General features: G+C 43.7%; 1 protein-coding gene and 1 long non-coding RNA gene across 2 annotated transcripts in view; both read right to left on the reverse strand.

The window, feature by feature from the left end:
- Positions 1 to 254: 254 nt before the first annotated feature.
- LOC141095640 (uncharacterized) lies at positions 255 to 27,707 on the reverse strand. The gene is made up of 3 exons (XR_012233441.1): positions 27,634 to 27,707; positions 406 to 460; positions 255 to 333 (listed from the first exon to the last, which is right to left on the reverse strand). It is a non-coding gene; the product is annotated as an uncharacterized lncRNA (long non-coding RNA).
- Positions 14,261 to 27,761, reverse strand: part of THNSL1 (threonine synthase like 1) — a 41,563-nt gene continuing 28,062 nt past the window's right edge. Inside the window, exons 2-3 of the mRNA XM_073581774.1 lie at positions 20,440 to 21,279; positions 14,261 to 17,452 (exon numbers count right to left, since the gene is read on the reverse strand). Coding sequence (XP_073437875.1) covers positions 16,065 to 17,452; positions 20,440 to 21,223 — 2,172 coding nt within the window. The 5' untranslated portion in view covers positions 21,224 to 21,279 and the 3' untranslated portion in view covers positions 14,261 to 16,064. The remainder of the gene's footprint in view (positions 17,453 to 20,439; positions 21,280 to 27,761) is intronic.

Consider the following 27,761-nt stretch of genomic DNA (forward strand, 5'->3'; position numbering starts at 1 on the left):
ACAAACATACACACACACACACACAAACACACACACACACACATACACACTTTGAGCCCTAGATATTGATAAACAATCCATGAAAAAATTATTTGTTTTAAATGGAAATAAATGGAAAAAAAACAACAAACATCGAAAAAAACAACCATGAAAATGTAAAAAAAAAAAACTAAAAAATACCAAAAAAAAAAAAAAAAAAAAAACCAGACTAGAAAATAAGTAAAAAAAAAAAAAAAACAGTCCGTCTGTACTTACATCACGTCTACCCGCCCGCACTTGGCCTTGCTGCTCCTGCCGTTCCTCCGGTGGTGGTGGCGTGATGGAGGATGAGCTCTGAAAATTAAACCAAAAAAATTAATCACATGTGTTTATTTTTTCAAATCCATACGGAAGCATAGTACTCACTTCTTCTGCCTCTTGCCCTGTCCCGGGGACATATTCTTCACCAGATGAAGACATGCTGCAATAAAAAAAAAAAGAGACATAAGTACATAGAAATGTATTGAAATTTCAGCCAGACATTAGGTTTTTCATACTTACATTGGTGCAGCTTGTGCTGTGTGTCCACTAGTGAGCAATCCTTAAAGTATTGTGGAATCCCAGTGCCCACACCATTTTATCACCTTGGTTCAATTTTTTTTTTTTACTGTCTAGACCAAATTTCAGTCATGTTTATGTAAAAAACGCATGCGCATAAAAACGCAAGACCATGCGCAAGTATTGCGCTCCCATAGGCTCCAATGTGGTGTTTTTGCGCATTCCGTGCGCATTCCGTGCGCATGCGTTGTTTTAACGAGACAGGGCGGAACCAAAAATGCAACATGTTGCGTCTGACGCGCCTGGCGCAAAAGACAAAAAAACGCATGCGCACGAAAGCGCAAATATGCGCAAGACCATGCGCACATCATGTAAAATATAGGTGCGCAGTGCGCATGCGCACTGGTGCGCCCGATGCGCTGCGCACAAAAGCGCTAATGTGAAACCAGCCTAACGGGGGCTTTAATAGTTTATTTTTATCAATTAGCAAAATGCAAAGTGAATGGACAAAACATCAAATCAGTATTTGGTATAATCGCCCTTTGCCTTCAAAACTGTTCTTCTAGGTATACTGTACATACACACAGTTTGGGATTCCTGAAGATAATAAGTGTATAAGTAGCCAATTAGGTGAAAAGGATCATCATTTTGCTTCTATTTATGAAAACATTCCTACTTTGCAGCATATTTTTCATATCTGCCTAAACCTTTTGCCTTGCATTTTATATATACAAAACAGCTACTCTGATATCTGACCCGGTTCATTATCGACTTTGTTCCTAGGTTACCCTCGAATTGATTTCTGTAATAGACCCTCCTGGACTGATTCACCATTTTTTGCCTGTCTGTTTTCTCTCCAATTACATGTCTGGTTCTGACCTTGACTATTGTCTGGCATTTACTGGTGCAGTCTCTGGCTTTATCTTCTCTGAATAAACCTGGATAGTTTACAATTCCTGCCACCTCACTCCACCAGCCAGCAATTGCTCCATCATCAATGTACCGTAATACAGAGACTTTTGTTGTAAAGGTCAGATCCTTGTCCTTGGTAAAAGGCTGAACATCAAAGCATATTTTGGAAGCAGAGTAGCTAGCACAGAGATTCAAGCTCTTTAAAGAGTTTCCAGAACTCAACAAGCTGCCCATTACAATGTCATCCTAGGGTACCTTTGACCCCATGGTAGGAATATTAAGAACCCAGCTTTCAGCTCTACTGTACAAAACAACTGCATGCTCTTTGCAATAAGTTGGAGGCATAGTTTATTCTTACTAAAATTTCTTGAGAAGCACAGATTTGTCAGTGAGCAGGCTTTGCGCGCCTTCATTTAATAGGCAAAACATCTATAAAATCCTAACTGTCAACCTCATCTGGTTGCTTTTAACACTGCAAATCATCGGAGACATCAACAATTAAAAAGTTTGTCTGTTCAAACTGTGTATTATTAGTTTTACTAGATTATGACTGTCTATAATTGCAATTTGGCCAACAATCTGTCAACATTTTGTTGGTTTTCAATGCAGAAATCCAGATACAGTCATGGCCAAAAGTGTTGGCACCCTTGAAATTGTTCCAGAAAATTTAGTATTTCTACCAGAAAATTAATGCAATTAAATATGTTTTGTTCTATGCATGTTTATTTCCTTTGTGTGTATTGGAACAACACAAAAAAAAAGAAAAAAAGACAAATTGGACATAATTTCACACATAACCCCAAAAATGGGCCGGACAAAATAGTTGGCACCCTCAATTTAATATTTGGTTGCACACCCTTTGCAATAAATAACTGCAATCAATCACTTCCTCTAACCATCAATGAGCTTCTTACACCTCTCAACTGGAATTTTTGACCACTCTTCTTTTGCAAATTGCTCCAGGTCTCTCATATTTGAAGGCACCTTCCTAAGATTTCTCCATAGGTGTTCAATGGGCTTTAGATCCAGACTCACTACAGCCACTTCAGAACTCTCCAGCGCTTTGTTTCCATCCATTTCTGTGTGCTTCTTGAAGTATGCTTGGAGTTATTGTGCTGCTGGTAGACCTAAGATCTAGGACGCAAACCAAGCTTTTTGACAATGAACACTACATTGCAACCCAAAATCCTTTGTCAATCTTCAGATTTCATGATGCCTTGCATAAAGTTAAGGCACCCAGTGCGTGAGGCAGCAAAACAACCCCAAAACAACTTTAACCTCCACCATATTTGACGGTAGGTACTGTATTCTTTTCTTTGTCTGAACCTGTCAAAGACTGAACTCCTTGTGTTTCCTCCCTCTACTAATGTACCTATACCCGACATTGCCATTTCTGTGTGTGGCTCCACTATTACTCCCCAGCAACATGCCCACTGTATTGGGGTCATACTTGACTCCGAGCTTTCCTTTGTCCCCCACCATCCGATCACTGGCTCGCTCCTGTTATCTGCTCCTCAAAAACATTTCTAGAATTCGACCTTTTCTTACTTTTGATTCTGCAAAAACTCTTGACTGTTTCTCTTATTCATTCTCGTCTCGACTATTGTAACTCCCTTCTAATCGGTCTCCCTCTTACCAAACTCTCCCCCCTCCAATCTGTCTTGAATGCAGCTGCCAGGATCATATTCCTCGCCAATCGTTACACCGATGCCTCTACCTTGTGCCAGTCATTACACTGGCTACCCATCCACTCCAGAATCCAGTACAAACTTATTACCCTCACCCACAAAGCTCTTCATTGCTCAGCACCACCCTACATCTCCTCCCTTGTTTCAGTATACCATCCTACTCGCGCCCTCCGTTCTGATGACCTGAGGTTAGCATCCTCAATAATCAGAACCTCCCACTCCAGTCTTCAAGACTATACACGTGCTGCGCCAATTCTTTGGAATGCACTTCCCAGGTCAATACGATTAGTCCCCAATCCCCACAATTTTAAGCGTGCCCTGAAAACGCATTTATTCAGACTGGCCTATCGCCTCAACACATTAACCTAATCTATCCCTATGTGGCACAACCAAAAGTTTTTTTTACCATAACCAGGTTCCCCGCATCGTTTCCACATGCTTTATGCATCCATTAGCCCTCCGTGTCTGTACTGTTACACACTTAACATTATGGCTGGTCTATACAATCAGGGCAACTGTTACCACCCACCTTTCGTGTCTCCCCTTTTTTCCTCATAGACTGTAAGCTTGCGAGCAGGGCCCTCATTCCTCTTGGTATCTGTTATGATCTATGTGATTATTGTTATGCTTTAATGTATATTGTCTGTTCAAATTCCCTCTGAAATGTAAAGTGCTGCAGAATATGTCAGCGCTATAGAAATAAAAATTATTATTATTATTATTATTATTATTTATAGACCTCATTCCATTTTTGGTAAACATTAGAATGATGTGCTTTACCAAATAGCTCTCTATTGATTTCATCTGTCTACGAGATGCTTTCCCAGTTGGATTTTGGCTTACTTACATACAATTTGGCAAAGTTTTTTATGTCTCTGTGTCAGCAGTGGGGTCCTCCTGCGTCTGCCAATTTTGATTCTCAAATCCTCAGACAGTTCTCTTCACATATTTCTATTTTCCATGCTTAGTGTGGCACACACAAACACACAATGCAAAGATTAAGTCAACTTGTCCCTTTTTATCTGGTTTCATGTGGGATTTTCATATTGCCCACACCTTTTACTTACCACAGGTGAATTTGATTGAGCATCAAATGCTTAAAACAAAGTTGGGTGTTCGAGTTTGTTGTGTTCAGCCAAACCAAAAATAAAAGCTTGGATCGGGATCAAACTTGACCCCCGGACCTGGATCCCATAGAAGTCAATGGGGACCCAAACTTTGGTGTTTTAAAATGGCTGTAAAATGGTTAGTGTAAGGACTAGGGGACTGCTAAAGGAGGGTAAGAGCAGGCCAATTGCCCTGGAAACAAGTGTAGATAGGCAATTGACTTAGAGGTTCTGTCATATCAATTATGATAAAATAGGAAATAAATGAATAACATCAAAATTTTAACAGTGCCCTCACAGTGACTGAGGCTCCCTAACACCAGTCCAGTTAAAAAATTTCACCCACAGAGCATTCGGCAGAGTATCCCCATAGAAGCAGCTTACAAATTTCATCCACAGAGCATGGGTCAGAGTATTCCGATGCCCAACCACTTGTTATGTTGGAGGATGAGTACGTGGGAGGGCTAGTGCACAAAGTCACTGGACCACAGCAGTACATGTCAGATGATGACGAAACTCAGTTGTCCACTGCAGCATCTTTCAGCAGTGTGCAGACCGGTAAGGAGGGCAGGGCACTTCTGGGGCAGGGCCAGGTGAATTGGCCATGGAACCCCAGCCAGCATAGTCATCAAAAAGCAGAAGAGACTGCTGCATGACTTGGTGCACTTTCTGCAGTGGACCAGGTAGAAGATAATGTAAAGCAACTGGAGCCACTCTCAAGCATCCAATCTAAGATCTTTTCAACATCTTGTGGCCTCACCCTTCGTGCAGCGGTATTCAAGCCTACGACAGGAAGCATAATGTTCTGTCACCTGCAAGCACCAGAGGAAGGTGTTATATTTGGGCACACAGGGGCAGATTGACCACGTCCTCTCACTGCAGCAGCTACACCACCACTGCCATGGTCACGTCCCCTATTTGATGCTCTCCTCATATTTTAAAAGTGTTTTTTCTGCACACTACTCGCAAAGAGATGGCGGAAGAGTAGATTTGTTTTTTTGCAACACTACTAGAAAACACACAGCAGTCCAGAAAAATTATTTATTTGGCCGACAAATGGCAACGAGATGGTTGATGCCACTTAATTATTTTTCAGACTATTAGAAAACACACAACTGTCCAGAAAAAAAATAATTCTTTGGGCTACAAATGGCAACAACACGGCTGATGCCAATTATTTATTTCTCAGACATCTAGAAAACATACAGCGGTCCAAAAAATTATTTATTCAGCATACAAATGGGAATGAGATGGCTGATGTCAATTATTTATTTGCAACACTAATAGAAAAATAACATGGTCCAGAAAAATTATTTATTTGGCCTACAAATGACAAGGAGACATCTGATGCCAATTATTTAATACTCAGACTACTAGAAAACACACAGTGGTCTACAAAAATTATTTATTTTGCCTACAAATGGCAACATGTTAGCTTATTTATACACAACACTACTAGAAAACGCACAGTGGCTTAAAGGCATAGTACTCCCATAGGCCAGGGGGGTGGCAGAGTACACACAATCGGCTTAAATGAACCGTACTACCGCAGATGGGGGTGCCGAGTACACACAATGGCTTAAAGGAAGAGTACTCCCACAGGTCGGGTGGGTGCAGCATACACACAGTGGTTTAAAAGGCACAGTACTCCCACAGGCGGGGTTGCAGAATACACACAGTAGATTAAAGGTACAGTACTTCCAGAGATATGAGTTGCAGAATACACACAGCGGCATAAAAAAAAAAACAGTACTTTCACAGGCAGGGTTGCAGAGTACACACAGCATCTTAAAGGGAGAGTACTTCCACAGATATGAGTTGCAGAGGAGCACACACACAGTGACTTTTTTGCAGTGTGCAGTCAGATTCTGTCACTCACTCCAGCTGCGTCCTGTCCCTAAACTAATAAGAGCAGAATGGCGGTGGCACGCATGGCTGTGATGGCTCTGGAAGTGCCCACAGTCTAAAAACTTGTTGATTGGCTGCGCTGCAGCCTTTGAACAAACTTTATTAGTCTGCTGAACTCAAATAGGAAACCAGATGTACAGGAAAAAGTCAGTGTTTGGGGTTCGGTACCGGACACTAGGTGTCCACTACAGACCCTGAACTTTACCATTTGGATGCACTCATCCCTAGACGTAACAGTACTCAAAGATGATGTTGTTGCAGTACCCCATTAACAGGTCGATCTGGTCTTACTGGGTAATTCTCAAAACCTTGGGCAATAAAATCACTTTGGAGATGGACTCAAATAACCAAAGTCCAATGAATATTTGGACTTAACGGATTGCCCAATAAAAACAAGTTATCATCTAACACGATAGATGACCTAGATTGGTGGAGTTGAACCGCTGGGACCCAAACCGATTGGCATAATGGGGAACTTTTATTCCTGATGAGGAACTTTTATCCAAGTTTTAAAATGTTTTTGCAGGTCAGATATCTGACCGCTGCTCTATTCATTTTCTATGGGGGCTGCCAGAAAAAGCAGAGTGCAGCGCTCGGCAGCCCCATAGGGAATGAATGGTGCGAGGATCGAGACGGAGCACTGCCACTACATTCTAAAGGGATAAAAGTTCCCCCTTCTGCCGATCAGTGCATCGCCCAGCGGTTTGACTCCCACCATACATCACTTGTACCATATGTGACTTGTTTTCACTGGACAACCCCTTTAAACTATGACCGAGCAACCAATTACAAAATATTTAAAGGATGATATATCATTTATACTATTCCAAATAGCTTTTGCCAAACACTTTTTCTGGCACTTTATATTCAATGACATAGTACACGCAGACGGGAAAAAGATTATTTGTAAAAAAAAACATGTTAATCCAAGCAAACAGTAAGGACCCTTCATCATCTAAAATAATTGTAAATTCTTCCAAGCTTCACAAGTGACTGTTTATGTCAAGTGGATAATAATTATGCTACACCCGAAGCCAGATGTCCGCACGGCAATCCGCATATACAGTTCATTAAGTTTATACTATTTTTTTTTTTTCTTGTCAAATGTACTTACTTCATTAAACCACCAGAGGTCGCTAAAAATCAAAAAAGGAATTTGCATGAAGCTGTTGGCTTGGCTGCGGATCATAGGTTTATTAACACTGACATCAATCCAGTCCTTAAAGGAAAATTACATTTTTTGTAATAAATATTAGTTAAAATATGCATAAAAAGATTAAAAAAATATATATTTTACTTATCTTGATTTAATTTCAAGAAAAATGTTCACCGCTATTGTAAAAATGTTAATCTAGTGTCTCCTTCTCACTGCCGCAGCACATGCTGCTTATCCAGAGTGTTCGTTGCTGCCTGTATCCTGATGCAATCTGTCCGACTGATGAAGGGCATTAGATGACCGAAACGTCTTCTTTATTTTTGGATTTACTGCACACAATAAAATTATCTTCTTACGACATTTACAACGCTATGAATATATCTGATTGGTACTCAGTTTCAGAAAACTGTCCCCAGCTGCAACTTTTTTTTCTTAAAGCTTTACTCACCCTACCTTGGTCCATCGCTGAGTCCTGATGTATGTTATTGTGTGCAGCGGTGGTGTCTCCTCGACAGCGCTGCAGCCAATATCTGAGCTCAGCGGCTCTATCCAAATTGACATGATAGGTTGCTCCAAGCCACTGCGCTATCTGATTGGCTGCAGCACTGTATGCAAAAACAGACACTGGTGACTCATCGCCGGACCGGGGGAGAGTGAATAAAGCAACAGTTTGTTTTTTTTTTAAACAAACTGCAGCCGTGAGATATCTTTTTCTACATTAAAAATCCCATGTTAAATAATGTTACGCATGAATCAATGACGAAGCTGAAATCTCCCTGAACTCCTTCATAGATTAAAGGGATCCAGCAAATAAAAAATACTTTTCTCACCAGTTACAATGGATAAAAATAAAAGATATGCTAGGCTATGTTCACACGATGCTGTTTTTGCTGCATTTTTTTAATGCAAAGTTTATGCTGCGCTTAAGCTGCTTAAAAAAAATTAGATTTTGGTCGTTTTTTGAACTACCCATTGCTTTTAATGGGTGAAAAACGCTGAAAGGAAGTGACATGCGGCATTTTTCAAAAACGCAGCTCTTTGACAAAATAGTCTGGAAAAAAAATAAAAACAAAAGTTGTGCATGAGATTTCTGAAATCTTAAGGGTATGTGCACATGTTCATTATTTCCAGCAGCAAATTCTGCTGCAAATACCAATGTGTTGGCAGAAAAAATCACGAAGAATAAAATGCATATAATTTTTACTTATTTTTTATGCGTTTTCCCCATTCATTAGTATGAGCAAACGAACTGACATGCTGTAGACTTTAATCTGAGGCAAATCTGCAAGTAAAAAAATAAGCGTAGTGTGCATGAGACTTAAGGAATCTCATTCATTTTGCTGAGACTGGGAAATAATTCAGATTTTGTAACAAATCGGTGCAGAAAAACGGCAACAAAGCACAAAGTGTACACACACCCTACCGGTCAGTGATCCATCGCGGTTCTTGTTCCTAACCTCTCCATGTCCCCATGTGGCCATTATGCGGGGACAGTACAAAGACCTTTCTAATGATCTTTTTACTCTTAGACCTGTGACGGGGACAAGGGGGCATCCTCTACGTCTGGAGGAAAGAAGGTTTAAGCATACTCACAGACGCGGATTCTTTACTGTAAGAGCAGTGAGACTATGGAACTCTCTGCCATATGATGTTGTAATGAGTGATTCCCTACTAAAATTTAAGAAGGGACTGGATGCCTTTCTTGAAAAGTATAATATTACAGGGTATATACACTAGTTTCCTTAATATTGCGTTGATCCAGGGAGCTAGTCTGATTACCGTATGTGGAGTCGGGAAGGAATTTTTTTCCCCAACGTGGAGCTTACTGTTGCTACATGGGGTTTTTTTTTGCCTTCCTCTGGATCAACATGTTAGGGTAAGTTAGGATAGGATATGGGTTGAACTAGATGGACGTAAAGTCTTCCATCAACCTTAATAACTATTCCTAGTGTTGTCTTCAGCAGAAATATTAAATGATTGCTCAGGAAAATCTAATAGGACCTCAGCAGGGGTGGAACTATAGTCATAGCAGCTGCTACTATCCCTCCTCCTCCACTCATCACATCTTGGCAACTTTACAAGCACAGGTATTGGCAGAGGGGGGAGCACAACAGGGGAAACGGCAATGATGAACGGGGGTGGAGTGTCAGAGGAGGCAGCACAGAAATGGGGCTGGCAATCATGAGCAGGGGTGGAGTTTCAAAGCAGGCAGCACAGAAAGGGGGCCGCCCGGGCCGGCAAAGATGAGCAGGGAGCACAACAGGGGAAATGGCAAAGATGAACAGGGGTGGAGTGTCAGAGCAGGGAGCACAGCAGGAGAGTCCGTAATGAGCAGGGGTGGAGTGTCAGAGTGGGGAGGACAGCAGGAGAGTTGTCAATGATGAGCGGGTGGAGTCTCAGAACGGGAAGCACAGCAGGAGAGCTGACAGTGATGAGCAGGGATGGAGTCTCAGAGAGGGAGCACAGCAGGAGAGCCAGTAATGATGAGCAGGGATGGAGTCTCAGAGAGGGAAGCACAGCAGGAGAGCCAGTAATGATGAGCAGGGATGGAGTCTCAGAGAGGGAGCACAGCAGGAGAGCTAGTAATGATGAGCAGGGATGGAGTCTCAGAGAGGGAGCACAGCAGGAGAGACAGTAATGATGAGCAGGGATGGAGTCTCAGAGAGGGAGCACAGCAGGAGAGCCAGTAATGATGAGCAGGGATGGAGTCTCAGAGAGGGAGCACAGCAGGAGAGCTAGTAATGATGAGCAGGGATGGAGTCTCAGTGAGGGCAGCACAGCAGGAGAGCCAGTAATGATGAGCAGGGATGGAGTCTCAGAGAGGGAAGCACAGCAGGAGAGCCAGTAATGATGAGCAGGGATGGAGTCACAGAGAGGGAAGCACAGCAGGAGAGCTAGTAATGATGAGCAGGGATGGAGTCTCAGAGAGGGAGCACAGCAGGAGAGCCAGTAATGATGAGCAGGGATGGAGTCTCAGAGAGGGAAGCACAGCAGGAGAGCCAGTAATGATGAGCAGGGATGGAGTCACAGAGAGGGAAGCACAGCAGGAGAGCTAGTAATGATGAGCAGGGATGGAGTCTCAGAGAGGGAGCACAGCAGGAGAGCTAGTAATGATGAGCAGGGATGGAGTCTCAGAGAGGGAGCACAGCAGGAGAGCCAGTAATGATGAGCAGGGATGGAGTCTCAGAGAGGGAAGCACAGCAGGAGAGCCAGTAATGATGAGCAGGGATGGAGTCTCAGAGAGGGAAGCACAGCAGGAGAGCCAGTAATGATGAGCAGGGATGGAGTCTCAGAGAGGGAGCACAGCAGGAGAGCCAGTAATGATGAGCAGGGATGGAGTCTCAGAGAGGGAAGCACAGCAGGAGAGCCAGTAATGATGAGTGGGGTGGAGTCTCAGAGAGGGCAGCACAGCAGGAGAGCCAGTAATGATAAGCAGGGATGGAGTCTCAGAGAGGGAGCACAGCAGGAGAGCCAGTAATGATGAGCAGGGATAGAGTCTCAGTGAGGGCAGCACAGCAGGAGAGCCAGTAATGATGAGCAGGGATGGAGTCTCAGAGAGGGAAGCACAGCAGGAGAGCCAGTAATGATGAGCAGGGATGGAGTCTCAGAGAGGGAAGCACAGCAGGAGAGCTAGTAATGATGAGCAGGGATGGAGTCTCAGAGAGGGAAGCACAGCAGGAGAGCCAGTAATGATGAGCAGGGATGGAGTCTCAGAGAGGGCAGCACAGCAGGAGCGCCAAGGGGGCATGGCATTAGAGCAAAAAGCACAGTAGGTGTGGGCTAATAAAAAAAGATTGCTGAGGGGCCCTAGTTCTGTTACTTAGGCCCCTGGACCTTACAGACAAGTTAGGGAAGTTTCTAACAACATACTGCCAACATAGATAGTTTACAAAAGTGGCCAAGGCCTTTAAAATTGACTGTCTTGTGACTGTCTAGTAAAATAAAAGTCCACTTTGGATACACGCAAGATGCCAACAACATATTTATTATTGAATCATTCACTCCTTGTATAGACAGTAGGGTGCCATGGAAATGCATGGTAAAAATTAAGTTGCAAGTTTTTGAAGGTCTTAGGCCTCTTTCATACATCAGGTTTTCGCCGTCAGGCGCGATCCGGCGCTTTTGACAGAAACCGGATCCGGCGAAATGCAATGCCGGATCCGGTTTCCCCCCCATTGACTTGCATTTGCGCCGGATCGCGCCGGATGGCCATGCGTTTCATCCGGTTTTCGCCGGATCCGGCAATGTGTCGCAATGTGTCGCGATCCGGCGTCTGGAAAAAACGTCTACAGTAACGTTTTTTGTCTCCGGTGAAAAAGCCGTACCCGCCGGATCCGGCGCGTCCGGCTTTTTCACACAATGAAAGCCTATGAGCGCCGCAATGCGCCGGATCCGGCGAAAGCCGGATCCGGTGGCCGGATCCGTTTTTTTTGGTCTGAGCATGCTCAGTAGCTCTGCCCACAGGAGATATATAAAAGCAAGACAATGGGACCCTCAGCCACACCCAACATGCCACCCAAGCCAAGAACCAGGAGCAGGAGAAGGCAGCAGACATCTGCAGCAGCAGCACCATCAGCACCACCCCAAATGGAGCAGCAAATGGAACATGCTGAGGAGGGGAGTCCAGCAGCAGATGAGAGACGGTAATTATCAAATCCCCCATTCCTCCAAACTAGGGCCATGGAATATCAAGATATTCATTGGCCCTTTGTTTCTCTTTATTCAACAGCCGCCAAAGAGATGCAGCAGCAGCAGCAGCAGAAATGGCATCACTGGCAGCATATATGTCGATTCATTGCCTTTTATTTCAAAACAGGAATCACAAGATGAAGAGGAGCTCCCAGAAGAAGAAGGAAGGGGTGGACAGACGCTTGGAGTGGGCTCACAATTGGTAAGTTTTTTGCATCAAACGCAGAAACACAACATCACACTACACACAACACATAGAAAACAATGTTCTGCAGACCACACACAGCAAACAAATGCCTACATCCAAAGACATAACATTTTTTGTTTTCTTCTCTAGTCTTCCCAATCTGGTGCTTGGCCAAGAGGTCCTCGCAGTGCCTCCCAGGGTCGTCGGCGACAGCAACGCGGCGGTCACCAGCGTGTAAGTATAAATATTTTTGCTTTGTTTTTTTGCACTTTTTATTTCATTTCTTTTGTGGAGGCTAATTATGTTATTTTTGTCTTTTTCTTTAACAGCCTTCACAGCGTGCTCCCGACTCTGACGGTGAGGATGGAGGGATTGATGTGGACCGCCCCATCGATCTCGTCAGAGAAAGGGAGCCGCTCTGGAATATGGCTGACCGCCGCCACGCTGACCTGATCATTACGCGACGACTCTGGGAGGAAATCTGTTCTCTCCTTGTGGGCCGCTGGGAGGACCTCGAAGCTCGGGCCCAGAATAAAGAGCGTAAGTATATACAGTACCGGTTGCTTGATGTAAACCAGTGTTTCCCGAACTCCAGTCCTCGTGGTCCCCACGGATCATGTGTTCAGGATTTCCATAGTAAATAGAAATCCTGAAAACATGACCCCTGGGGACCATGAGGACTGGAGTTTGTGAAACACTGATGTTGTATACTAACCACTCCTTTCTCGTTTCAGGGAACAGAATTGTGAATCGGTGGCGGTCTGTGAGGGATCGTTTCAAGAAGGAGTTCAATAAAGAGATGCGGGCCCCGAGTGGATCTGGAGGACGCAGGAGCAAGTACAAGTACGCACAAGCCCTGTCGTTCCTCCGGGAAACAATGCTCACCAGAAGGTAAATATTACACACCACATGTGAAAAAAAATGTTAGATGTAACTTTTTTTTCAGCCAGGGCCATACCATGTCAGTATTTTAATTGTTTTTTTTTCTCTTTATTCCACAGCACGGTGAGCAGCACTCGGGAGCCTGCACGATTGGACCCTTCTGAGGCGATCCCTGAGGAGACCGGCACCGAGGGACACTTCGACCGCCCCGGTACATCTGCACCTTCCCAGCCTTCCCACACATTCGACCCATCTGTCCCATCCACCAGCACAGGAGCATCGTGGCCGCCTACATTACATGAAGCTGCTGGTGAGGAGATCGCTTTCCCTTTACCCCACCCTTCTGCCCCTGCCGCCTCTAGTACACCTGCGGGTACTGGGCGGCAGCGGCAGAGGGGTCAGGAAAAGAGTTATGCGCAAGAGTTATTGCATCTGAATGCATCTTTCCAGAACTGTCTCAAAGTCTTGTCAGAGCAAATCTCCGCAGGCTTTCAGCAGATCAACTCCAGCATTCTGGAGGTGAAGACACTTCTGCAAACCATGCATTCAGAAGCAAGATCTTCGCCAAACCACACCTTTTTCAGGTCTGTTGTGGAGCGCATGGCAACACTATCTCCTACCCAGCAGATGCATGTAATGCATTCGTGCCACGGTGCTCTACAGCAGGTTACCTCCCAACCTCCACCTCCCACCACTGTAGTTCCTCCACCTGCACCCCCTCCAGCCACTTTCCATCCTCCCCCTCCTATTACATCTGCACCCCCTCCAGCCACTTTCCATCCTCCCCCTCCTACTACATACCAGCAACCTGCCCAGTACCAGCAACCTCCCCAGTACCAGTCATCTCCCCACTTCCAGCAACCTGCCCCGTACCAAACTCCTTCCCCGTACCAAACTCCTTCCCCGTACCAAACTCCTTCCCCATACAACTTTCCATCAACATCATCTGCTCCTACAGTCCCTGCCCAACCCTCCACTCCACCACCCACCACCTCTTCTGCCTCCCACATGTCCACCCATTCTGTAGTTTTTTCCACACCTTCACCTCTAACTGTTCCTTCCCCACCACGATCCCAGTCCTCTCTCCACACACCCAGTGTCGAAGTGTCCCGCAGCCCCTCCAGCAGTATTTCCACCCCACACTACACAGATTTGTAATGTGTGTTTTTTGTAATAAAAATGCCCATTGGGTTTAAAACCTTTATTTAAAAAGTTTTTTGCACTTTAAAAACATTTTACAAAAAAAAAAAAAAATTTAAATAAAAGTTAAATTATCGTTTCACAATGGTTGTCTGTCATTTCTTTCTGCGGCGAATATGTTTTAAAAAAAGGTTAAATACAGGGTATTTCAAAGGTAAAAAGGTATTCAAAACCAGGTATAACTGTGGGTAAATTTTAGCTTTTTGCCACAGTTGTGTTCCTGGTTGTGTTTGAAGCAAAGTATTTCACCGAAAAAGTTGTGTTTATTGTTGGTGATTTCCTACCAATGTACACAACTTTTGTTAAAAGGTGAAATACTTTGCATAAAACACAACCAGGTACACACCTGTGGCCTAAAGCTAAAAATAGTAAGACCATGACAAGATAGCCAACTTTGGTTGGCAAAGGTATATACTGTTGGTCCAGAAGGTACACAAGTTTAGGGCACAAATCTTTCACACTCTGTCATCCCAGTGTACTCTGCCTTGAGGTGACAAAGTATAGTGGAAAATTGTCCCTGAAACCGTCACAGAACTTCTAGTGGTAATATTTCCAATGACAACATCCATCTTCGCCAGTAACTTGCTCTTCTCTCCAACCTGCACTTTCTTCTCTACAACCTGTCAAAGAAGGGCTGTAGGAACATGCTATATCTAGTTTTCCAGTAGCCAATCCCGTTCGGAAGGCCACAAGGGTCAATTTTAAAAACCGGATCCGGCGTAATCCGTCGAAAAACGGATAGAAAAACGGATGAACCGGATGAGACGGATCCGGTTTTGTCTGTCAAGACCAAGACGGATCCGGCAGAAAACCGGATCCGGCACTTCAGGTTTTACAAAATATTTGCCGGATCCGGCATTCCGGCACGACGCCGGATCGCGCCTGACGCCGAAAACCTGATGTGTGAAAGTAGCCTTACCTCCTAATTTTGTTCCTTTTTGGTCATAGATATTTTATAATTTTCTTTTTTTAAGATTAGTTATCATTTACTGGTTGCTCAATGGCACATCATATTGCAGTTTTAAACGTTTGTCTAGTATTTATCGTCATGCATATCCCGCGTTATGTATGGTATGTTATGCCATTTACCTATCAGATTAATTGACTTTATATTTTGATAGATCGGGCGTTTCTGAACGCGGCGATATCAACGAGCGTTTCTGAACGCGGCGATACCAAATGTGTGTATTTTTTTTAACCCTTTAATTTTCAATGGGGCAAAAGGGGGGTGATTTGAACTTTTAGGGTTTTTTATTTTTTTTACTAATCCACATGGAATAATTCACATGCCTTGAGCAAGTGGTAAGTCTAAATTTAATGTCAACATATTTTACATGGTGAATCCTTATGTCAAAAGGAACAAAATTTGAGGGGTAAGACTTACCAATTTGCAAAGTTCATTTTTCCTTGGCACCCTATTCATTGGGGTAATATGTATATTTTAGGGAATCGCTCATACTGCACTTCCCTTGTATATGTAAAGTATCACAATGCATGTGCTCGATCCATATGAACAGCAGTTGTATCCACTTCCACAGTTAATCACTAAGTATTTGGTGTCATGTTTTCCTACAGGATTACAATACATTCCTGGCAAAACAGCCTAATTATAGATTGCTTCAGCCCCGGTCTTTCCTTTTCTAAATTAGTATTGAAATAGCTTTCCTGCAATGTTTCTATGTTTTGCTCATTTTCCTAATCTGTTTTGGCGGAAGTTATTTTGCTATTGTGTTTTTATCTGGTTTTTCCAGTAGACAACTTTTTTTTTCTTATAGGAAAGATCATTACCGCGTTGGCCCTTAGTGAACCTTTAAAAATAGACTTTGTAGGTAGTTTTCGACACAGTCCATGACATGGATAGAATCAGTCCGGCATTTGTGGCTTTTGTGATGTTCTTTGTCTTTAAGCATTCCTAGCAGCGACTTGTGAGCCGGAGGCAAAGGGTGGAAGGAATTCAACACATGGAGCTGAGTTAATGGATTTTGCTTAATTTCTTCAATCCCTAATGCATGTAAAATAACAGGTGCAAACTTGGCGTAATGAGCTGTACATGATATGATAACTGGACATGTACGGTCCTGAACCCTGTCTGCAACTACTTTGGCAACAGCTGTGTGTGTGTCTAGGAGGTATCCTGTTGCACCGTAAACGGCACGGATTGCCGATACACAGTCCGACTCCGAGCACCAGTCGCCAATAAGGTCGTGCTGTAAAAGACGGAATAAATCATCTGGCAGCTGAAAATACCCTTCACTATCCAACTGACTGTAGAGTTCATTGACAAGTCTTCCATCTTGGTTGGTAAGAAGATGCAAGTAGCGTTCTAAATTGGATGATTTAAGGATATCAATCGCTGGGGAGAAGGACTGACGCAACTCCCTTCCTCGAAGGTCATAAAGTCCAGTTTTTATAAAATCAGTCAAAATGTGATTTTGATTGGACGCGCAGATAAATTTACGGATAGGAATCCCCATTTGTTTTGCATAAAGAGCAGCCATGATGTTGCCAAAATTTCCAGTGGGAATACACACATCGACTGGGGATCCGAAGTTAATAACGCCTTGACAAACCAGATCTAGGTAGGCAGACGCATGGTAGACGATCTGAGGAAGCAGTCTGGCCCAGTTGATGGAGTTAGCGGTACTTAAACTTGTTCCATATTCAGCTGTAAGAAAGCCAGTGAATTCTGGATTAGTGAACATTTCTTTAATGGCTTTCTGACAGAAATCAAAATCAGATTCCACTCCCACGGCTAATCCGTTCTCTCCCTGGCAGGCGATCATTTGTGATTTTTGCACTTGGCTAATTCCATTTTCTGGATAGAGACAAAACACGGCAATTCTCTGCTTGTCAAGGTCACTGAGGCGGCTGAATCCATCCAACACCGCACTGCCTGTGTCTCCAGACGTCGCTACCAGAACTAGGTAGTTACATACTTTTGGAATGCAATAAGCAAAAATATGAGGCATAAACTGTAAGGCCAAGTCCTTGAATGAAGCTGTTGGTCCATGAAATAGTTCGAGGATGAACTGATTCCCTGACAAATGTCTGACGGGAGCAATTTTGCTACAAGAAAAGTTGTCACCATAGGCTCTTTCAAGAATTTCACCCAAAACTACAGGGGGTACGTCAGCCGGATGTATACACCTTTCCATGATCACCTGAGCTCTTTCGATGTATGACGAGTAGAGTTGAGCGATACCATCCGATACTTCAAAGTATCGTATCGGATGGTATCGGCCGATCTTTAAAAAAAGTATCGGTATCGCCGATTCCGATACCGGAAGTCCCATTCAAGTCTATGGGACTTCCGGTATCGGAATAAGAAAAACCCTTTCCTGCCCTTGTACAGCCTCTCTGGGGTCTGTACGGGCCTTTCGGGGGGCTGTGCCGGCCTGCCAGGGGGTCTGTGCAGGCTCCGGTGGTCTGTGCCGGCCTGCCGGTGGTCTGTGCAGGCTCCGGGGGGCTGTGCCGGCCTGCCGGGGGGCTGTGCCGGCCTGCCAGGGGGTCTGTGCAGGCTCCGGTGGTCTGTGCCGGCCTGCCGGTGGTCTGTGCAGGCTCCGGGGGGCTGTGCCGGCCTGCCGGGGGGCTGTGCCGGCCTGCCGGGGGGCTGTGCCGGCCTGCCGGTGGTCTGTGCAGGCTCCGGGGGTCTGTGCAGGCATCGTCCGATGGGACTACAAGTCCCATCGGGCGATGCCTGCTACCATGACAGTGATTGACACATTAGCCAATGATGGGACAGTAGTAGTCCCATCATCCGGCTAATGTGTTAAATGTAAAAAAAAAAAAAAAAAAAAAAAATTACATGCTACATTCATACTACATACTACATACATGCTACATTCATACTACATACTACATACATGCTACATTCATACTACATGCAACATACATACTACATATATACTACATGCATGCTACATATATACTACATGCATGCTACATACATACTACATATATACTACATGCATGCTACATACATACTACATATATACTACATGCATGCTACATACTACATACATGCTACATATATACTACATACATACTACATATATACTACATACATGCTACATACATACTACATATATACTACATGCATGCTACATATATACTACATGCTACATACATACCACATACATACTACATACATGCTACATATATACTACATGCATGCTACATACATATTACATATATACTACATGCATGCTACATACATACTACATGCTACATGCATGCTACATACATACTACATACATACTACATGCTACATACATACCACATATATACTACATACATACAATACATTCATACAATACATACATAGACATACAGTACATATAACATAGAGTAACATACTTACCAATACTTGTCACATTGTTCCCCGAAGCCATTGTCGTCTACGGAATAAATATTAACATAACAAACCACAAAAATACTCACCCACGATCCGAAGCAGTCCACGAGTGTGTCCCACGACGATCTTGGGTAGAGAACTGCAGCATCAGCTGATGCTGCCGTTCTCTACGGGCTGCAGGAATCCAATGACGGAAGGTAGGTATCCTTCCGCACTGTATTCCTCCGCCACTTAAAAAAAAAAAAAGTCCCTAGTCTCACTTTATGCCATTGCTGTGTGGGAATTTCCCACACAGCAATGGCATAAAGTGAGACTAGGGACTTTTTTTTTTTTAAGTGGCGGAGGAATACAGTGCGGAAGGATACCTACCTTCCGTCATTGGATTCCTGCAGCCCGTAGAGAACGGCAGCATCAGCTGATGCTGCAGTTCTCTACCCAAGATCGTCGTGGGACACACTCGTGGACTGCTTCGGATCGTGGGTGAGTATTTTTGTGGTTTGTTATGTTAATATTTATTCCGGAAAGACAATGGCTTCGGGGAACAATGTGACAAGTATTGGTAAGTATGTTACTCTATGTTATATGTACTGTATGTCTATGTATGTATTGTATGAATGTATTGTATGTATGTAGTATATATGTGGTATGTATGTAGCATGTAGTATGTATGTAGTATGTATGTAGCATGCATGTAGCATGTAGTATGTATGTAGCATGCATGTAGTATATATGTAGTATGTATGTAGCATGCATGTAGTATATATGTAGCATGTATGTAGTATGTATGTGGTATGTATGTAGCATGTAGTATATATGTAGCATGCATGTAGTATATATGTAGTATGTATGTAGTATGTATGTAGCATGTATGTAGTATATATGTAGTATGTATGTAGTATATATGTAGCATGCATGTAGTATATATGTAGTATGTATGTAGTATATATGTAGCATGCATGTAGTATATATGTAGTATGTATGTAGTATATATGTAGCATGTATGTAGTATGTATGTAGCATGCATGTAGCATGTAGTATGTATGTAGCATGCATGTAGTATATATGTAGTATGTATGTAGCATGCATGTAGTATATATGTAGCATGCATGTAGTATGTATGTGGTATGTATGTAGCATGTAGTATATATGTAGCATGCATGTAGTATGTATGTAGTATGTATGTAGTATGTATGTAGCATGCAGTATGTATGTAGTATGTATGTAGTATATATGTAGTATGTATGTAGCATGCATGTAGTATGTATGTAGCATGTATGTAGTATGTATGTAGTATATATGTAGTATGTATGTAGCATGTAGTATGTATGTAGTATTTTTTTTTTTTTTTTTTTTTTTTAACATTTAACACATTAGCCGGATGATGGGACTACTACTGTCCCATCATTGGCTAATGTGTCAATCACTGTCATGGTAGCAGGCATCGCCCGATGGGACTTGTAGTCCCATCGGACGATGCTTGCACAGACCCCCGGACATCAGCACAGCCCCCCGGCAGGCCGGCACAGCCCCCCGGCAGGCCGGTACAGACCCCCACAGGGTGCACAGCCCCCCGGCAGGCCGGCACAGCCCCCCGGCAGGCCGGCAGAGACCCCCGGAAGGCCCGAAATGACGGCGCATCATGATGCGCACACACCGCGCATCATGATGACGTCAGGCCGTCAATCAACTGAACTTCCGATTCCGATGCCGAATTCCGATATTGAAAAAATATCGGAAGTCGGTATCGGAATTCCGATACAGCAAGTATCGGCCGATACCCGATACTTGCGGTATCGGAATGCTCAACACTAATGACGAGTGGACAAGTCTTCTCCATTCACCATCAGTAAGCTTAGGAAGACCACTTCCAGGAACATAAAGTCCTCCATCAGTGGCCAAGCCTTCTACGACTACATCGCTGAAGAATTTTGATTGTTTTTGGTTTGGTTTTTGAGATCTCGTAGAAACAAAGGTTTCAGAATTGACACACTGATATCGTTTAACGGCATCGATGACTTTGTCAGCCACCACTTTTACACAATCCCCCGTCTGACAAAGTACACGCACATCATGCCACTTTTTATAAAAATGCTTCCTTTTCTTAAGTATGTCGCCTATTGAAATGCCGGCCCTTTGGCCAACAATACGATCCACTTTCATTCGTTCAAGCCTCTCAATAATATCCTGTGAATGGACATCAAGATAAACAACGATTCCATTTTTCTTAGCGTGTTCCATGCTGCTAAGGTGAAGAGGGTTGGATCCCGTAAGGGAAATTACACTTCCAGATGCTGAAAACTTTAAAAGAGCTTTTCCTTCCTCTTCTAAAAATTGCTCCTCACCAACATCCTGCAGTTTATTGGAGACGCTCATATTCCAGGTTTTTTCAAGGACGTCATCATCTACATCTATAACAGGGCAACCAAGTTTTTGACCAAGTATTCTGCCAACGGAGGTCTTCCCGGAACCTGGAGGACCCATTAGAATCAAATTCTTCTCTCCGACAAGAGAACTGAGAGTGGAGAGCTTGGAATGTGTCAAGAAATTTGAAAACAGAAACCTAGACATTTTCATTAAGGAATGCAGACTGCGGAAACTTGCCATTTTCTTCAGATTTGTAAACCTCTTATCAGTATTAGAACATACATTGGTATGGCTCGCTGTAAAACAAAAATAAGGATTTCATCAAGTTAAGTTTAACATAGAAACAATAAGAGCAAGTATACATACAATTACATATTGGTACCAGAAAGCCACTGAAGAGGTCCATATAATCTCCAAAATGGAGCAAGCCATAAGAGGCCACAGAGACAATATATTGCTTAAAAAATTATGACAAAATATACTGCACCATTGAATCTCCTGAGCATTTCATACAAATGATGATATAATGGATCTTTGTATAGGTTGTGTATTTAGTACAGAGGAAAGGTTCAGATCCTAGGAGGATAAAAAAAAAAAGTCTGTAACCAAAAGACCACTAGTCCCATGTCCACAAACTGCAAGTGAAAAATCCATCTTTGATTACTATAAAAGAATACTCTGGGTAAGCTGACCAACTCTCACATAGTGCAGGGTTTGAAAGGAAAGGACATAAGACAGAGAATCTCTATCATGCTCCATCTTCTCAGTTTTTGCAAGTTATTCAACCTCTAGACAATATCTACTGCAGATAAGAAAAAGGAGTGTAAGGAGCAGGCTCAGGACCTGAGCCCACTCCGTACATAGCGGGTGACCACTGCATATTACAGCTGATACTTTGCTGCAATAGTCATGATCTGAAACAACTCTGATCCTGGTTGTTCAACACTTCAACACCTTAATTGCCATGAATTATAGCGACTGTGGCATCTAAGTGTGTTGTACTACATTCTTCCACATTGAAATTGCAACAAAAAGAAAGAAAAAGTCTCGATTCGACTGGCAAGTAACCTGGGACCAGGGGGCACCTTTCCTGGCCCTAACACTAGGGGGCGCCCTGGCTCACCCTGTTCCCCGGGATACTTCAGATGGCGAAGATGCTAGCGCTTCCGCCCTTGCCCTATCTCCTAGAACAACCCCTCGTCTGTCCCCTTCCCCCACCCAAGGAAGAGGGGGCACTACTGTGCACTGCAGTACACCAACCTGACAGACAGGGTAACAAAGACAAGGGTAAACTGAAAACTACACACACACACAAAATATACACTCACACATAACAGAGGTATTCACCAGGGTGTGTAGGGAGGGGAGAAGAAAGCAAAACAAGGAAGGATGAGGAATTACCAAGCGTACAAACCAGACAATAATCGCTAATAAACTCCTCCAGCTCTCCTTCTCTAAACCAGCTTCTCCCACGCCAATATCATGCAGCAAATGCTAACTCTGACGACAATTTGGTAATCGAGCCCAGATTTTATAGTGAAAGGGAGTGGCTAACCGAGCACAGCTGAAAGTAGGAGTTTTCCAATATGGCCGATTAACCCCTGTTCTGCTGGAAGGAAGAAACACGTTTAATACACTGGAGAAGTGCTTCTTCTCAGCGAAGTAGGCGCAACCAGACGCTGCGGGCTTCTGGCTCCACTCTGCTGCAGTAACCCCGTGACAGAAAAGTCATGGAATTACGTAAATCGCAGGATGGTTAGATGTATTAATGATATGCAAATGTTGTAAAAACAGAAACAAACATTTTCAAAATATCCTTATTAATTCAGTATAGAATATGAGCTCCACATGCAGATATGCACTAACTTACATGTCTTGACTGCAACCAATGAGGTTATTAATGGTTTTCTGAGGAATAATCTGCCACAATGAATACACTTGGGCAAATCATCAAGATCCGCTGCTGGCAGCCCCTGGGCAATTAACGACCAACGGTGTCCCAGAAGTGCTCGATAGGAAAGAAGTCTGGAGACGCTGCAGCCATGGTAGCACGTTTAGGCCACACAGGCTGCTTGCAGTAGGAAGTGCGACAATCGGCCTCATGTTGTGTTGAAAAATGGCTCCTGGGACACTTTGGAGAAATGGCCATATCACGGATTACATAATTGATCCATTCTGTACTACAAGTGATACTGGATGTCACATACCAAGCCAAGGGACAAATTCAGACAATAACAATCTGTGCATGGACCTTGATGCACGGGTCTCCTGCCCCAAACTTGTCATCCTCATTGGTATACAGAGTATCAGACTGTTGAGTTCATGTTGAGAGACAAGCGGCCAGTCTACGCATCATGGTCTGTACATAGACCATTATTCAGGAATGTCTAAATTCTCCCTAAAGGTTCAATGTCTATACAAACCATCGAAAAGCATTTGTACAAAATTGGACCACGAGACACCTGTTACAGATGTCCAATAACTTCACCCCACTGCTCTCAAAGGAGATCATGGTGCAGAGCAAGTTGGCAATGGTGGTCTGTCCTTTTCAGTGATGAATCCCACTTTTGTCTTCAATCTTTTGTCAATGATAGCTGGAGATTGGTTTTGAGACCACATCAGCAATGCCATGAAGAGGGATTCACGAGAAAACGTCACACTGGTCCTGCTGCCTGGATTATGGTGTGAGGTGGCATAATGTATAGTAGCCGGACCCCTCTATTCATCATTTCAGATACAATAAAAGCTTGGCATTACAATGATTTGGTTGCAGTATCAATGGTTGATTGAGTTTGGGTCTGGAGACCCGCAGCCAGTCCATACATCACAGACCGTACAAGGTCGGTCTTTTACAAACGTCTAAATTCGACCTTATATTGGGCTAGATTCAGTTTGCAGGCCTATTCCTATATAATAATATCCTGCCATTTTTTTTAACTTCTCTTGAGTTCATCTATTTTCTTTTTTTTTTTGGTGAGAGGCAGAGGAAGAACACTATCGCCATTATCGATTGGCTGGTTGTCAACAGGAAGTAAAGAAAGGTGTTTTTTTTTGTTTTGTTTTTTTAATTACGGTAAAAAAAAATTTTCCATATTGATAACTATGTTCCAGATATCTTTTATAGAGTAATGGTAAGCGCCACCGTCCTGTGCAACATTCAGATTTTGTGTTTCACAAATGTAATAATGAGAATTCCAATTGGAATAGTACAATTTAATGTTGCATGTTAGTTATGTTCCAGGTACATCAATTACATCCTAGCAACTCTGCAACTGAGAGCTCCAAGAAACACGATAGCACTCCAAGGGTGATGCCCAGCATATGCCTTTCCTAAAGGATTCGGACATCTTCAGGGGCTTATAACTAAACAAATGTATTTTTTGGCCAAAAAGAAAAACATTTTTGCAAAATTGTTTCATTAAAAATGTTGCACCATTTGGTTTGCTACAGTGGCCAATGTATTGGAAATTAAACGAGCCCTGTGGTCTTCAGATGTTGATGACCTTTTCTAAGGAGAGATCATCAATATCAGATTGGTGAAGGATCAACGACATTGCCGCCCCCCCCCCCCCCATCGATCGATCAACTGCTACTAACTCTTGTGGTAAGTGTGTGTGAACAATGAATAGGGTACACAGTATAGTGACTATTACCAAAAACTGCAGATCCGCTCTTAAACTTTCGAGCTGCAGTTCTGCATGGCACAGTGCTCGGAGCTGTGCTGTTCCAGCTCTGTTCACTGTTTTTACGTCCAGCTATCGCCGGAGCTAATAAGAGCTGATCGGTGTGAGTCCTGGCCTCGAACACCCACCAAAAAGATATTGATAACTATCCTGAAGGACAACCTCTTTAATGTCTGCAGGCAGATCTGCAAAATGAATTAGAGAGATTAGCGTCAAGGTTGTTCAAGGGTTGTCCCATCTTACACATTTGTGGCCTATCAACAGTAGAATAGGTCAAATACAGAGGATCGGGCAGAGACAGCACACAATCCAAGGTCAGGTCCATAAAGGGATCAAAAGGGTTAGTCCGCAGAACAAAGCAAGGAGCAGACTTGGGATCAGGACAGTAGAAATCAGTCCAGAATCAGAAAAACTAGGAAAAACTGGAAGTCACTAAGGAATTTGTATAGGAGGATGCTATGTACTCCCATTGACATTCTGCAAGGAGGGCTACCATTGGAGAAGGTCTGGAGGCTTTTGCTAGTTGGCATGTGTATCTCCCAATAGAAGGAGGGATCACCCCCTGAATGAATGATGGACTGAGCAGTGAGTACCCACTGAATTGGAGTGGAGGCGTCAGGCGTTAGAGGTAAGGTGAGCAGGTAACACATCCCCTATTCCATAGGTCTGTGGTAGTGCCATAAACGTCAATAAATAGAAATGGAGGGCAGTATTGATAAAGGCGTCCCACTGAGCCATCAAGGAATGTTCCAAAGCTTTAATGCAAAGATTTAATGCAAAGAAATACAAAAACCATTCTGCTACGGAAAATCTGTTACGTTCATCTGAATGAGTTAATTTGGTGCAAACACATGGATTTCTGAAGACCTCATTCATAATAAATAAGATAGTATCAGAAGCTAGTAGTAGCAACTGCTGCACTAGTCTTATGTTCTGAAATAACTGGGGGCGTCTGTGATTTTTAGCAGCTGTTGCATTGGTTTTGAATATTTTGAAGGTTAAAGAACTCAGTGTCTTCCTAGGTTATTGTGGGGTCGGTGACATAACCAATCGAGATGGGCGAACCGGAACAGTAAAGCTCAGTATCTGTACAGAACACCAAATCTTCGGTTCGGACACGAACCCTAGTACACGGACTTCTTCAGGAAGTCAGTGTTACTGTTCAAGTTCGACACCCGGAACATCGGGTGTTTTGTGCGCTGCCTGCATGAGCGTCTCTGATCGGCGGTAAGAATATCACCACTGGTCAGAGCTGCAGTTACCACACTGTCAGATGACAGCATGAGCCAGAAGCTGTGAGAGACGGTAAAAAGTTTACCACCTGTCACATACGTCGGCTGATGAGAGAATACTAGTCCTATCAGCCAACGCGCAATGTCGCCAATAAAAGCGAGCACAGGCGCCACTGATGTGAGTATTCTGGAGAATTTTCTCACTGTGCTCGCAGTGATCTCATTGTGGTCACCGCAGTTCATCGGACCGCTCACAGTGAAGTGTGGGAACACAGTTTCAATGACCAGCGGTGAACTCTAGGATGTCACCGCTAGTCACTGAAGCTGCGCTCGCAGCACCTCATTATGCCGTGTGTTTTTTAGCCTGGACGGTTGTATCATGGCACCGTCCAGGTTGTAAACCACATATTGCAGAGATTTCGGTGTGGGAACATCTTCCCTTTGGACAGATGGTTGTTTATTTTTTCCTGGTACCCGAACCAAACTTTTTTTTTTTTTTAAATGTTTGGCCAAACCTGCTAGACCCAAACATCCACGGGATCGCCCATCACTGATAATCCACATAAAGTTAAAGTGCACCTGTAACCTGTTTTGGCCGCTATAAGATGTAGCCGCTGCCTTTCAGGACTTATCTACAGCATTCTATAATTCTGCAGATAAACCTCCGGTCCAACCTGCAAGATAAGAAAAATTAGTTTTATTGTACTCACCCGGGGTTGTGGTATCTTCTTGTGATGCCGTCCTCCTGTTTGCTTCATTGCTCCCGGCATTGCGCTCCTGCGCAAGCGTACTTATCTGCCCTGTTGAGGACAGAGTAAAGTACTGCAGTGCGCAGGCGCCGGACCTCTCTGACCTTTCCCGGCGCCAGTGCACTGCAGTACTTTGCTCTGCCCTCAACAGGGCCGATAAGTACGCCTGCGCAGGAGAGCGATGCCTGGAGCAAGGAAGCAAGCAGTGGCGCAAGAAGATGGGAGGCAATGAACCAGGTCCTCTAACACCCATCAGACCAGACTGCATCGGACCGGACCGCCCCCGGGTGAGTATAATAAAACTTATTTTTCTTCTCTTGCTGGTCAGATCGGGAGCTTATCTACAGCATGACAGAATGCTGTAGATAAGCCCTGTAAGGCAGTGGCCGCATCTTATATCGGTCAAAACAGGTGACAGGTTCCCTTTAATGGAAATAATTAATTTGAATGTTTTCTGCACAACGGAATTTTGAAATGTGCAATTAAGTGGCTTTTGCACTTAATGAAAAGTGGAGCCCAAACACTTTTATATGAGTACCAGAACAAACAGAGCAGGTATTCACCCTCCCTGGGTCCAGTGCTGGCTGTACACCACCGCCGTGGTCTCTGTGTTTTCACTGCAGCGGTTGTGTCACATCTCCGCATAGCCAGTCACTAACGACTATGTGTGCCATCTTCATCAGCAGAGCCAGGGAGCTGAATGATTGTCTGCAGCGTTGATGTGAGCTGTTAATGTGATGTCACTGCTGCAGCCAAAACATTGAAATGAGAAGAGTGTTGGAGAGGCGCCAGCATTTACTCTATGTATATAAACGCGTTTTGGGTCCACTTCTCTTAAAGTGGAAAACCCCTTTATATAATTCTGTACTCTTTACACTGTAACAAGTGCATGGTAACACTGTATCCGGTGTATTTATGCTACATAACTATATTTACACACATGTCCATTCACAGAGTGGCCGCTGGGTACCGAATAGGCTTCTTACCTGCAGACCTGAGGTTCCTTTACCCTGGCACTGTCAGCAGTGGCAGCACAAGGCAGGTCTGGACTCTTCTTCCTCCCCCCTGAAAAATACATCTACCCACAATGCTTCACTTGCATTAAAAGGGAAAC

This window comes from Dendrobates tinctorius, unplaced genomic scaffold (genome assembly GCF_039654945.1).
Source record: "Dendrobates tinctorius isolate UK_male_01 unplaced genomic scaffold, ASM3965494v1 ptg000070l, whole genome shotgun sequence".
NCBI lineage: Eukaryota > Metazoa > Chordata > Amphibia > Anura > Dendrobatidae > Dendrobates > Dendrobates tinctorius.